Source organism: Canis aureus, chromosome 29, assembly GCF_053574225.1.
Source record: "Canis aureus isolate CA01 chromosome 29, VMU_Caureus_v.1.0, whole genome shotgun sequence".
Classification (NCBI taxonomy): Eukaryota; Metazoa; Chordata; class Mammalia; order Carnivora; family Canidae; genus Canis; species Canis aureus.
The window spans coordinates 17,810,816-17,824,643 of NC_135639.1; the positions used below are offsets into that span (position 1 = coordinate 17,810,816).

General features: G+C 40.7%; 1 protein-coding gene across 4 annotated transcripts in view; it reads right to left on the reverse strand.

The window, feature by feature from the left end:
• Positions 1-13,828, reverse strand: part of ACSL5 (acyl-CoA synthetase long chain family member 5) — a 40,960-nt gene that overhangs the window by 17,386 nt on the left and 9,746 nt on the right. For 2 of the 4 annotated variants that reach the window (XM_077877628.1, XM_077877627.1), the window contains exons 2-4: positions 7,289-7,473; positions 4,476-4,584; positions 22-86 (exon numbers count right to left, since the gene is read on the reverse strand). In XM_077877628.1, coding sequence (XP_077733754.1) covers positions 22-86; positions 4,476-4,584; positions 7,289-7,444 — 330 coding nt within the window. In that variant the 5' untranslated portion in view covers positions 7,445-7,473. Of the gene's footprint in view, positions 1-21; positions 87-4,475; positions 4,585-7,288; positions 7,474-7,572; positions 7,710-8,844; positions 8,995-13,828 lie in introns of those variants that run through there. The other 2 variants (XM_077877631.1, XM_077877629.1) reach the window with 2 other exon arrangements.

Genomic DNA, 13,828 nt, shown 5'->3' on the forward strand with positions numbered 1-13,828 from the left:
AAAACCATGGGCATGACTTACCTGCCTGTAGGACAGCCATTTGTAGGGCTGGTTTGGTTTTCTATATCCCAAGCAAGGCCCATTGTCTAAAAACATAATATTGAAAGAAAAATCAGTGCCAGCTGCAAATCCTTTAGTAATCATAGAAGGTAAAAAGAGATTAGGAAGAGACAAGGCACAAAGGAGGAGAAATCCAGTAAAGATGTGAGCTTCTCTTATGTGTCAAGGAAAGTCGAAGGCAGTAAGGACTCCATTCTCAAAGGCAGAGTCTTACAAACTACATCTGAAACATTTAGGAAATGCATTGAAACATTCAGAGTGGTTCAATATCGGAATATGTGACCTCCATGGTTAATAGGCATTTGGAGAAAACCAGGAGTATGAACTACCCACATGATGTGAACAAGTAAAAGCCCATAAGTAAACACAAACAGCCTATATCAAATGATAATCTTAGATTGAGCTTCCTTATAATAAAAGAAATGTATGCTCATAAAAAATGTAGAAAAAAATAAAAATATGAGTTGTCAATGATTTTATCACCTAAACACTATTATTAACACTGATATTGATTTTCATAGTTTCTTTGTATAGTTTTACAGGATTATGCTCATTCCAAAGATATATCCTGGATCCTACTTTCTTCCTCCATTTGATATAAAAATTCCCATGTTATTATTTCTTTTCTGTATAGATTTCAGTGGCCTTTTATGGCCAATGGAGGAAAGGCACTGTTGCAATGACTTTGTTTCATTGTGGGTATTTAGATTGTTTCCAAGCTTGACACTTGAAATAATGCTCTGATAAATATTTCCAAATTGCTAATTTCAAATTCAGAACATTTCTTAGGATAGAGTCTCTGAAATGAAACACCGTGATGCAGAGCAGTTGTGAGAATGGACTTTTCTCCCATCAGCACCACGTCAAGCAGTAGTCATTCAATAGTATCTTTCTCATATGCCTTCTGGTTTGCTAAGTTTAAAAAGTTAGTACTTTTGTCTAAGTTTCTTTAACAGCTATAAAAGTGGGACCTTTTCCCTTGTTTCATTTACTCTCTCAAATCACTTGTTAATATAATTTGCCTGTTTATATGAGAATGTCTCCTGAGATACTGAGGCTCATAAGCAACTCCAGGAACATATACATACTTGTGTGTGCGCACACACACACACACACACACACACAAACACACGTACACACTTGTACACACACACATAAGCATTTGCCTTCAACATATTTACAATTGTGTCATACATTTGACAATCAAAGAACTAAACTCCTGAAGAGCTAAAGTTTAGGAACTCCACTTACTAGAATAAATAGTAATGTCAACCATGAGAGCCATGGCAATGGTGGTGTTAGGTTAGGGTGTAGCACTAACTGAGAAATTCCCACATCTAAACCAGAGTGAGATGGAGTTATCAACAGAAAAGTAGAAGGTAAGGAAATTCTATCTAGAGGATCTAGTCAAATGGCTAGAGGGATTCAGGTCTTGCCAAAAGGTAGCATTCTGAGGCAGAATTCAAGAGTAAATCAGTGAACTTCCAATCTGAGTGACAGTAAAAAAGGGAAAGAAAGCTGGAAAGATAGAACCACTCTGATTAAAGAAGTATTTTTAAAATGAATGAGGAGGGCAGCCCGAGTGGCTCTGCGGTTTGGTGCAGCCTTCAGCCCAGGGCGTGATCTTGGAGACCCAGGATCGAGTCCCACATCGGGTTTCCTGCATGGAGCCTGCTCCTCCCTCTGCCTGTGTCTCTGCCTCTCTCTCTCTCTCTCTCTCTCTCATGAATAAATAAATAAAATCTTTAAAAAAATGAATGAGGAGACTTGTCCACAGGAAATGTTAGGACACTTTCTCTCTGCTGGAACAGCTGCATGAAATCTCAAGAAGTCATGTCTCACACTGAAACTTCCCCAGAGGCAAGACAAGTCCTGCTTCAGAGGTGTTCACAACCACTGCTCCATCCCAGAGAATGTACTTCTGGCAGTCTACCACTGCAAGCACTGGTCTTAATACTCCTTACTAGTGATAGCTACCACTGTTGGAATATTCCCTGTACACCATAACCAACTGTTGTTATCCCTACTAAGCATTATGATGGACTGGGGCAGTTTCTTCAAGCTCACCCAGTAAGAAATGGCAGCAAATGTGGAAATACATACTAATAACTAAAGATGAAAATTCTAGCAGAGGCCCATGGTCAAGGAACAAGTCAAATAATTGGCCCTAAGGGGCACCAACCAAAGTCTCATTAAACTCTGTCCCCTAGTCAGCTTCAGGCTATTTAGCCAAAGTCCTGCCCAGGCAACAGCCTAGCCTTTGATTAACTTATTCAACTCAGCTCTCCTCTGTTCTAAGGTGTGGCTATCTACAAAGAGCCCACTGGCTAACTTCTTGGCAATATTGCTGCCCTAAGCAGAAGAGTTGAAACTCTGGCCTGCAGAACCCCTGAGAAGCTTTGTTCAAGATTCAGATTCCTAGGACTCACTGTGTGGCAATATGATCCACTGCAACAAGGTGGAGCGAGAGGATCTATATTTTAAACATTATCCATAGATGATTCTCAACATAGGCCATCTATTGGGTAGAGATTAAAAGTATATGTTAGGGTTGGGGCGCCTGAGTGGCTCAGTCGGTTAAGCATTCGACTCTTGATTTCAGCTCAGGGCATGATCTCAGAGTTGTGAGACTGAACCCTGCATCAGGCGGGGCATGGAGTCTGCTTAAGAGTCTCTGTCTCCCTCTGCCCCTCTGTCTCTCTCTCCCTCTCTAAAAAATTTGTTTTAAAAAAGGTATATGTAGGGCTGATTTATTCAATTCCACCTGGGACCAGACCTATCATTTTTCTTTCTCATGCCTGCCTACAGGAGAGGCCATTTTAACTTCATCTGTTTAGTTGTAACTCAGTATTGAAAAACACATTCTAACTGAAGAATCTTAAATGCCATGTAATATGTGTTCAATGGCTTGTTTCTAGTTACAATGACAATGGGATAAAGAAAATAACGAAGAAACATTTGAAAAACAGAAAATTCCAAAGGAAAGTCTGTTATTTCAGCCATATGGTATCTTCAGTTGTAGAAAAGTAAGAAACTAATTGTTGTTTGGGGCTTTGTTATTTGCATGGAAGCCTAAAGTAGTACTGATTTGGAGCCAGAAATACCAAGTAGTCCCCTTTGGAGCCTTGGCATAGAAGTTTTCTTTACAAGAAACCTTTCTTTGTCTGGAGAAGCAACTACTTTTATAAAGCACTTAGGAGCTGAGCAAAAATAGAACAACCGAGTCAGAAATATTTCAGTATCAGCTGCAACATTTTCTAATGCCATCACCTTTGGAATGTTCCTGAACCTCTGAGTTTTTATTTCCTCATTTTTAAAAATAAAGGCAATAATAACTAATCCTTAAGGGTTAGGGGAAGGTAAGCAGCTAGGATGTATGTAGTGCCTGTTGCATAGTTTGCACTTGAGAGGAGTTGGCTATTAAATATTGTCATAGCTAAAGGGCAGAAGGGATAAGAAATCACATAGGCAGGGCCACCTGGGTAGCTCAGCCAGTTAAGCGTCTGCCTTTGGCTCAAGTCATGATCCCGGGGTCCAGGGATCAAGCTCCACATCAGGTTCCCTTGTTTCAGAAGCAGGTGGGGAGTCTGCTTCTCCCTCCCTTTCTGCCTCCCTCCCACTCATGCCCTTGTCTCACTCTCTTACTCTCAAATAAGTAAATAAAATCTTTAGAAAACAAAAAGTACATAAGCAAATCTATGTCTGGACAGAGTGTCACAAGAGAAAAAAAAAAAGATGTAGGGAGAAGTATAAGCCGGCTGATTTTAAAAGGAAACTAGTGCACCTTGAGTTATGTTCAGTAATACAGATATAAGTAGTGAGCCTTGATGTGTATGTAGGGCTGATTAGCCTTGATGTTCCAAATGGACCTACCAAAGTCCATGTGGTGACCTTTCCAAGGAAGTCCAAAAGATCATTGCCTTCTGTGATACTAGAGTATTGATGTGGACCAGTACTGGGGTCAAGGACAAGGTTAGAGGTCAGGAGACCTGAATGCTAATTTAGGCTCATATTCTGCAACTGTAAATGCAGGGAATTGCATTTATGAAAGTTCTATTTCTAAACAAATCTAATGTACCTGTGAGTTAATCAAAATACTTTCCTACATATTATTGTCAGCTCTTTACCAACTAGCTGGGGAAGCTTTCCTTGTGTTAAGTAAGGAATAGATCCAGAGAGGCAGAGTGATTTTGCACAAAGTTGCACAGCTGGAAATAGAAGAGCTAGGTTTCAAACTCGAGTCTGTCTTACCCTGTTTCCAGCACCCATTCTGATACTGTATGCTACGTCCTCTGCATTTTGTATGTCTGCATTTAGACTACCACTGGGGTTTAAGAAATGAGATAGGGAAGAACAGGTATGCAACAAGACCCCATCTTGGTCTTCTTGTAGCCAAATTAGGCTGCCAAGCTTACCAGACACAGCAAGTCCTCTTTGGAAAACGTCATACATTGTCTTGACATCTGAGTAGTAGTAACACAGTGGGTCATTGGTCTTCTGGCCAGTACCCTTCCGTGCCCCTCCCTAAGACACAAGATCAAGTTTAGGCCAGGCCTGAGTCTCTCCCACCCTTTCCAAACTCTCATGGATTGAATTGAAGAGACCATAAATACTGAACATTGAGGTCACAGGAATGATCTCTTTATTATTCAATCAATTTTTAAATCCCCAAATTGTAGTACCTCAACATTATAGAAACCCAGTGAATGTCACAGTTATGTTTTTGGCAATTTTCCTCAACCCCTATGAGCGTATATACATACACATGTGGAGAGAGGAGAGATAATATTATATTTTATGTTTTAAAAAAATCATACCAAGTTTCATCATCTACCAAATGCACACTATATTCCAGCGCTATATAAATACTATAAATGCAAAGTGAGTTAAGACAAAATCTTTGTCCATCAGCATCTCATTAATGAATCTTTGGAGTGGAGGTGAAGTGAAAAGGGAAAACCTACAACTATAATATTGTGATGATATAGGAAGATGCGTGATGCTACCCATTCTGTATTAAGTAGAAAGGTGGTAAAGAAAGAATACTTAATAAGGACTTTGAAGCATTTACCAAAAAGTTATAGTTTGGTAGAGGGGAGGGAAAGAAGGAACAATTCAGAGTGAAGGAACAGCCTGAATAAAGACACAGAGGTGAAAGACACATTGCAGAGTCTGGTGGGTGGTCTCTGTCCTGTAGAGAGCAGGGTATTAGAGAAAGAGATAGTGAATAGTGCTGTGCCTAGAAATGTCAGCTGGAACCACAGGATCAGGCCCTGATGAGGATCCTGGAGCAGCAAGAAGAGCTACAAGCATGGTCCAACCCTCATACAAGTTAGTCTACAGGGGACCCAGGCAAATAAAACACTCAAAAATGCTACAGAGATAATGGCTGAAAAAGTGCTGGGTAACACATGAGGCTATAACAAGAGATCTAGCTTAGTCTAGAGCATCAGAGAAGATTTCCATATGTCACATTAAGTCGAGTGTCAACAATAAAATTCCCTGTCTAGTAACAGAAGACAGGGTTTTATTGTTTGTTTACACAGATGGACCTAAGAAGAAGGAAGAAGGAGGGATTATTCAGACTCAGTTTTAGGCAACTGGATGAGAAGAGAAGCATTTAACTGAGATAGAGCAGGAGGGGAAATAAGAAAGTTTGTGTAAGGGAGAAGATATGCAATAAAGAGACTTGTTGAGCTTGAGTGTCACTGAGATGGTCTAGGGCTGGGGAGAGTTCAGAATTAGAAAGCCAGATTTGAGTGTCATAAATGTTTAGGTACAATTTCATGTCATGAAAGAGGAAGGATTTTCTCAGCTAGGAAGATTTCACAGGGGTGGGCAGACTGTAATCTAGGGCCAGATCTGACTTGTCATCTCTTTTCACAAATAAAGTTTTATTGGAACATAGCATGCTCATTCACTTACATATTCTCTGCTACTTTCATGTTACAGCAGCAGAGTTGGATAGCTGCAACAGACTCCAGAGGGCCTGCAAAGTCTGAACTACTCACCATCTGGCCTTTAAAGCACATGTTGGCCAACCCTTGCTTTAGAGGAATCGAGATGGTGAGGCTGAAACGCTAGACAAGGGGAGAAAAGAAGCTCAGTGACAAAGACCACCTTGAAATTAGAAAGAAATCTCATTGAAGGACATTATGAAGGACAAAAAGAAATTTTTAAGAAAGAAGAATTCTCAAGTCATTTGAGAGGAAAGCTGGAGGAGAAGTCATTGAATTTCAAGGTTACATGATGGGTGACCCAGAGAAGTTTGGAGAAGATGGTAGCAACAAAAGTCAGATCTCAGTGGGTTGAAGTTCAGGAAAGGAAATCGACAGGGCACTCTTAAAGAACTGTACTGGAAAAAGGGAAGACTGAAAGGAGGTGGTGGTCTGAAGCAGCAGATCAGCAGCATAGGAAGATGCCAATGAAGAACATGCAGACAATGCCTAAATAAAAGTGCTGGTGGTGGAGAGTGGACGTAACATGGAGTTAGAGTCCCAAGTAGAGGGAAGAAGCTCTTGAAAAGATCGGAAGGGGCTAGCCTTATAAAGGAGCAGAAACACTTTCTTCTCTGAAAAGGATTGAACATAAAAAATGATGAGAACATTCTGGGAACTTTCCCTTTGCTCAGAGATGTAGAAAGCTGTGTGATTTGCTGAAAGTCAGGGAACTGAGGGGGAAAATCCCACTTCAACTTCTGCCAGTTTTCAGAATGGATAGTAACTCGAAGCCAGAATTTAACTCAAGGAAATAACTTCTTTATCATTCTCAGATATTGGGTGTCTCAATGAGAACATTCTCCTACCCGCAAAGCACTGGCTCTGTCATCTAGAACATAGGTCAGCAAGATTTTTTCTGTAAAGGGTTAGACAGTAAAAACTTTGTGCTCTGTGGAACACATATGAACTGTTTTTCTTTTTTCTTATATATATATTTTTTATCACTTCTCTTTAAAAGTATAAAAAACCACTCTTAGCTTCCTCGTTGTACAAAAAGTAAAAGGTGGATTTTGCCCACGGGCTGTAGTTTACCAATCCTGATCTAGATTACTGGCATCATAAACTCTAGCTGTTTGTGGTTTCATTTTTCTTACAAAGCCAAGTGTGCCAGTGATCAAAGTGTAAATTTATAGATTTGCTGGTGATCATGAACCTAAAAGGCTAACTTTCTCACCCTATATCCCATCCTCCTCATGAGTTCTCCCAAGGTAGAGGATTGGTTCGGTTACCTCAATTCCCACCGACTGGTTGTCCAAATCCACAAAAGGCAAGACGGGCTGAGGTCTATTGATCAACCACAGGAAGATGGCGGCTCCAAAGGTCAGGATGCAGATTAGTGCCGGGGTTGGAAGTGGGGAAAACAAGAAGTTAAAGATAAAAAGCATCTTTGTGAGTAGCAGCAGGAAGTTCAGGCCTTTAAAAAGAAAAAAAAAAAGGAAAGAAAAAAGTTAGAGGAAATGGCTGAAATTTTTACTCGATAGTTGTGTTTAGAAAAGGACACACACACACACACCTCAACGTCTAACCCTCCAAAAACCGGGGTTGGACCTCTCTAGAAGCAGAGTTTCTCTCACTGTTGACTTTAGCAATGTTGAAAATAATAGCTTTCTCCACTCCTGCGACTTGACTGTCCTCCCACAGCAGAGGGAGAAAGGAAAGGCAGAAAATATCAAAGGAAACAAGTTAATCATTTCCCAGACAATTTTATGAAATGACTGCCCTTTTAACTGGGGCCCATAGGGCCTAGAAGAAACCTTTCTGGCTCCAGCCTAAGCTGGTAGTCAGAGGAGGGCCCTCTAGAGACCTTCACCTGTCCAGGCCAACCAGGGGGAAGGAGGGGTTGTTTGGCTTGGATTTCTCTAGTACGCAGAGAAGAGAACATCTGTAGAGGTGACTCAACAGAGTTTAAAATTCAAGCATTCTGTATGAAGGACATTTCTTGCTGACCAGATAGGCCTCATGCATTGCTTTCTTTTTTGAAGCATCGCTAGAGTCTCAGAGAGCAACAGCATCTCAGTTTGCTATGTCCAATGCCCTCTCCTCCAGGGAGCCAAGAGAAACCATTTTTACCAGAGGCAACGTCCGCCCTGTTCACAGAAAAGGTGCTAGAGAATGGACCCAGCACATGGTAGCAAGTGAGCATTAAAGATTTAGGCCAGGAAGAGATCTCAAGGAACTGAAACCACAAAGGTTTTCCCCAACCCAGCTTTTCTTGTAGTTTCCAGCCAAGGCAAGCTTTGAACTGCTCTGGTAGCAGGAACTAGTGTTTGGGCAGGTCCTAGGAACTTTGGCTGAGGCCATCTCTTCCAACTCTTGCCCCGGACAGCTTTCAGACCAGGCTGTTTGCATGGATCATGGAGTTCCATCCAACCAATGTCATGAAGTAGCATTTTAGAGATGAGAAGAATTGAAGCTCCTAGGGGTAAAGCAACTTGTCCACGGTCACGTACCACTTCCCACTGCTGCTTCCCCATTGAAATCTATAAAACCACTACTCCTCTTTCCTCAGGAGTCCAGTTATAGAGTTCAGGGAGACCAAACCTGCCTGGAACCTTATGGGTAACAGCAAAGAAAATTCAGATTTTGCATTCTTCAAAGTTTACCACGGTGCCCTATAGAACAAGATCTCAGAGATGAGGCCAAAGTTTCCCACTTAAAAATCAAGAGAGCAAAGCATGCTCAATACAAAGTTTGATCTGATCAAGATCCTAGTTGCCCTGAGAACTTGGGGGCAGCTGCCATCAGCTGGCATCTGGAACTTTCTCCAAGAAGACAAACACTTCACCTTAACAAAGGCTATGGAGTCTGGTAATCATGTCAGTCATCTTGGCATTCTTCTGCTCCCTGACAGGTTATTACTTGAATTTGGAGCAATCCCTTTCCATTTTATGGAGGAAAGCTGAACTTCCAAACACTGGGATGACTGGCCCCCACTCCTTGGTTTCTTCCACATTGTGTTTAGGGCAAGAAAAAGAAGACACAACAAAAACAAAAGTGAGGCCCCATAGGTGCTAGGTTACCTCACAACTGGTGCTATTGTGACCATCTGCCAGGATTCTGAGAGCTGAGATTTTTTAAATCAAGCCTTATCCGGATTTGTAGGGTCAAGTGGCACGTCCAGGAGTCAGAATGTGTTCAAGAGCCAGCCAGGTAGAACTTTGTTTTTCCCAGATGGGGAATGGGGTGTCCCAGGGAAAATTGTGAAATTGGCAGAGTGGGGAGCAGCACCCAGAAGAAGAGAGACCTAATTTGTGCTTGGCCATCCTACGCACCCTCAGCTTGAGACACTGCCCCCCATCCTGGAGTATCTTCTGACCTAGAATTCTCTCCTCTGTCTTAATCACACCTTCAAATTAAGAGATTCTTAACCTTTACTCCCCTTCTCAGCTAAGGGAAGAAATTGTTGACCTAAGGATTTTGGCTTTTTTCTTACAGAGAGCAGATTTACATTTTAACCAGAGACTTTGCAAACAATTTTTTCAAGGAGGATCTAAAGGTGAAATTTCTGCTTCAGGTAGCAGTGTGGGACCAGGGAGGAGTAGCACAAGGGGAGGGGAGGAGAGAGAGAGAGAGAGAACCCAGGATCAGTCTAAGGGCAACACCTGCGTCACCCCTCTCTGACTGTTACCACTTTGTAATGTGAGCCCATGATCACCAGATTAGATTTTTTTTCTCCCTAGAAAATCTAGAACACTGGATTTTTGTAAAACCTCAATTTTAACTATTGGCTCAAGTAGTAGGTCTGGTATGGGACAAACAAAAAGATATCTGGCTTAATCTGGACCATGGTGTGTCAACTCCTGAGCCCTCCTTTAAGACATACTGCAGTTGCACCTCCCGCAAATGGAAGAGATGGATCCTTTGTTACAAACGAGAAGGATAGTTATAAATGTGAAGACGGCGTTTTCAGGAGAATGAAATACCTTGCTTATGCTGGCAAGGGATTTTATTTGCAGAAGACACTGAAGGATGTGTCTATTTGTCAACTGAAAGAGCTTACTCACTTTGTTTGCTATGGCAAATCACCAAGCCAGTTGAAACAGGATTTGTGCAGAATTTCAGACGGTTCCTCGTTGCTGCCTCACATTTTTTAAAAATTGAGGTAAAATTCACAGAAGACTAAATTAACCAATTTAAAATGTACAATTTAGCAGTATTCGGCACATTCATGATGTTGTACAACCATCGCCTCTAGTTAGGTCCACAACATTCTCAACCCCGAAAGAAAACCAAGTGCCCGCTTATTCCCTCCTCCCGCCACCCCCACAGCCCCTGGCAACCACTAATTTACTTTATTTCAATTTGAATAATTGAAGAATTTGTTCTTACAAATTCTTAATATTTCATATAAATGGAAACCTGTAACAGTGACTTTCTGTGTCTGACTTTTCTCACTAAGCATAATATTTGCAAGGTTTATCCATGTTGTAGCACATATCAGTGCTACACTTCTTATGGCTAAGTAAATATTCCACTATATGGAGAGACAGTTTACTGATGCATTCATCGGCTGATAGATATTGGGATTGTTTCCACATTTAGGCTATGGTGACCAGTGCTATCTATGAACATTTGTATACAGACTTTGTTTTGAATGCCAATTTTCAGTTCTTTGAGGTAAATATGTAGGAGTGTGTGTAATTACTGGGTCACATGGTAATTTTGCATTTAACCTTTTGAAGAACCACCAAACTGTTTTCCACAGTGGCTGTACCATTTTGCATCCCAAACAACAACACAGGGTGTTCTGATTTCTTTACATCTCCACCAACACTTGCTATTTTCTGGGTTTGTGTTTTTTTTGTGTTTTTTTTTTTTGTTTTTTTTTTTTAATAATAGCCATCCTAATAGATCTGAAATGGCACCTCATTGTGGTTTTGATTTGCATTTCCCTAATTGCTAATGATGTTGAGAGTCTTGTCATGTGCTTGGTGATCCTTTGTATTTCTTCTGTGAAGAAAGGTCTATTATAGTCCTTTGCTCATTTTTAAATTGGGTGATTTGTCTTTTTGTTGTTGAGCTGTAAGAGTTCTTTATATATATGGATACTAGACCCTCCTCATATACATAATCTGCAAATATTTTCTTCCATTCTATAGTCTTTTTACTATCTTGATAGCTTTTTTAAAAAAGATTTTGTTTATTCATGAGAGACACACACAGAGAGGCAGAGACATAGTCAGAGAGAGTAGCAGGCTTTCTGTGGGGAGCCCAGTGCAGGACTTGATCCCAGGACCATGACCTGAACTGAAGGCAGACGCTCAACCATTGAGCCTCTCAGGCATCCCTCGATCACCTTTATACATACACGCAATTTCAACCTCATGATGCTAGTACCAGAGACGATTTGCAACCACATATCATGTGACTCTCTCACTGTTTAGCTAGGAGAAGCTGAGGGCCCAAGAGATGGTAAAACTTTTTGGGCTCTACCACTACTGGACCGGGAAGCTCTGGTTAGCCCTCTAACCTTTAGAATCTGCTAACACTTCCAGATATGCTCAAGTAAATGAGAAGAGAAAACACTATCTCTTTTGTCATATGTCCAATGTCACTCAGATTACAGTTCTGGTTTGGTCATTTCCTGGGACCTCCTGCAAGCAGTTGATGTGGTGGCATTTCCTCGTCCCTTTACACTACTATTTGGGAAAAAAAAATGAGGTAGAGAAAAGTATCATGGCAGTAAGGATGTGTTATACTGTACATGGGAGCTCCTCTTCCAGGTCATCTACAGGTGGATGAGCAAGCCATACTACACATTAGGATGGCCCCATGTGGAAAGCTTCCTTCACTTTTTGATATAGTGATAGGGACACACCACAGCCCCACACACCAGGATGTCCATTTGTCCCCAGTCCTTCCCCAGGATTCACTCCAGGGCCCCCCCTCCTCTGTGGTAGGTATTCCCTCATCTACTAGCTTCTAACACATTTAATTCCCAAGCTAGCTGAAGGATGCCTTCTGCCTTCTGCCTTAACACCTGCTTTCCAACTCCCAGGACCGCGATACCTAGGTTTGGACCTTCCTATATTCAGCTCTGAGTTTTGCTCCTCTGAGGATTTGGGCTACCATTTCTTCACTAGGTCTCATTTTCTTTGAATGAAGTCCTTTAGATGGACCCTTGGACTACTCTAGTTTTTGGTCAACTATATTTATTGCTATGAAGCTTTCAGGCTATCCCTTTAGCCTACAAATAATGTTTGTTTTATAGCCCCTTTCCTTTCAAAAATTTATTTTTCTACATGTATTCAGCTCTTCAACCATAAGTCAATTCCCTTAGAGCTTCTGTATATGTTCTTCCCCTTCCTAAAAGACTATTCCCCAGATTTGAAATGGTTGTGCCTTGCTTATAACCTGGGCCTCAACTCAAATGTCACTTCCTCAAAAACTCACTCTCTCTGATTATCCTATTTAAACATCACCCTTTCCACTCCAATCACTATCACAGAACCTTGTGTTCTCTTTTCTATGATGCTGTTCACTTTCTGAAATAGTCCTGGTCCCTTATCATCCATGGCCCCCACTGAACTGATATTCTAATTAGAACAGAGATTTTTGTTTTGTTCACTACTGTGTCTCTAATGCCTCTACCATGCTGGGCACATAGTTAGCTTACCATCAGTGGTTGTTGAATAAATGACCAGTTTTCTGGTACAGAATTGTCTGTTTCAAATACTCTGTTAACCCATATTTCCCTTAGTAAAATTTCCCACCCCCAAGCTCCCAAATCTTAAATCATCAAAAAATCACTCTGACCAATCTTGAGATGGGTACTTCTAAATCAAACTTCTACTTTGGCACAGTATTGGATTAGGGATGGTAGGGGGTGAAAAGGATGTGTTTCTAACACAAATCAAAGACTACTCAGAATGAGTATACTCCTCTGTGTTTGAAAGAATCTAAAGGATGAATCTTATCAAATGAAGTCATCTACAGTAGTAAGTGAGCAGGAAACCCAGCCTAGAAATAAATAATTGTGGTTACCCTAGGTTTCTGGAATTCAAAGAACAATAAGACAAATTATCTTTGCTTTTAGGCCAGGAGAACTATTTTCTGTGCAATAATGGGATATAAATTTCAATTATGAACTTTTGGGAGGAACAATCTACTTTCTAAAAAGTGATATACTAATTTAAATTTAATTGGTTTCCCTGTTCCCTTACATGTATGGACTCATTCTGTGGTGATAGAGAGCTCATTAAAAGAGAGACCACAGTCACCAAGTTCTTATCCAATTTGTTAACACACTCTTCTGTACTGAATGACTTGCTTTCTCCTAGAGACTAGGTCCCAAGGCTTCACAACTCATAATGACTCCAGAGGGGCTTGTGTGTGATTTAGAAGACTGTATATGAAGGTTTTGCCTTCTTGATTGGGTTTTAAGTCACCAGCCCAGCCCCCCTAGATTCCTGCCACCCTCAACTTAGGAAACCTCCATCTCTATTCTTAACCACATAGTCAATAGCTCTAGAAAAATTGCAAAGTAATGGTAAAAGGTTAAAAGAACATTATGAACTGACAGTTTTATGAATATAAACTTTTCCTTAACATGCAACATGAATATAACCTCCTTAGAAGCCATGAAATAATTCAGTAAAGTGGCCAGTTACTAAATCAGTAGCCAGAAAATCAATAGCTTTCCTTAACTTCATTTAAATAACTAATTCAAAAATAATGGGGAAAATGTCATTCACAATTGCATATTAAGAAAAAAAATGTGTAAACACTTTGTTTAAAAAGTTTAGATCTTAGGGAAATAAGAAGGTTTG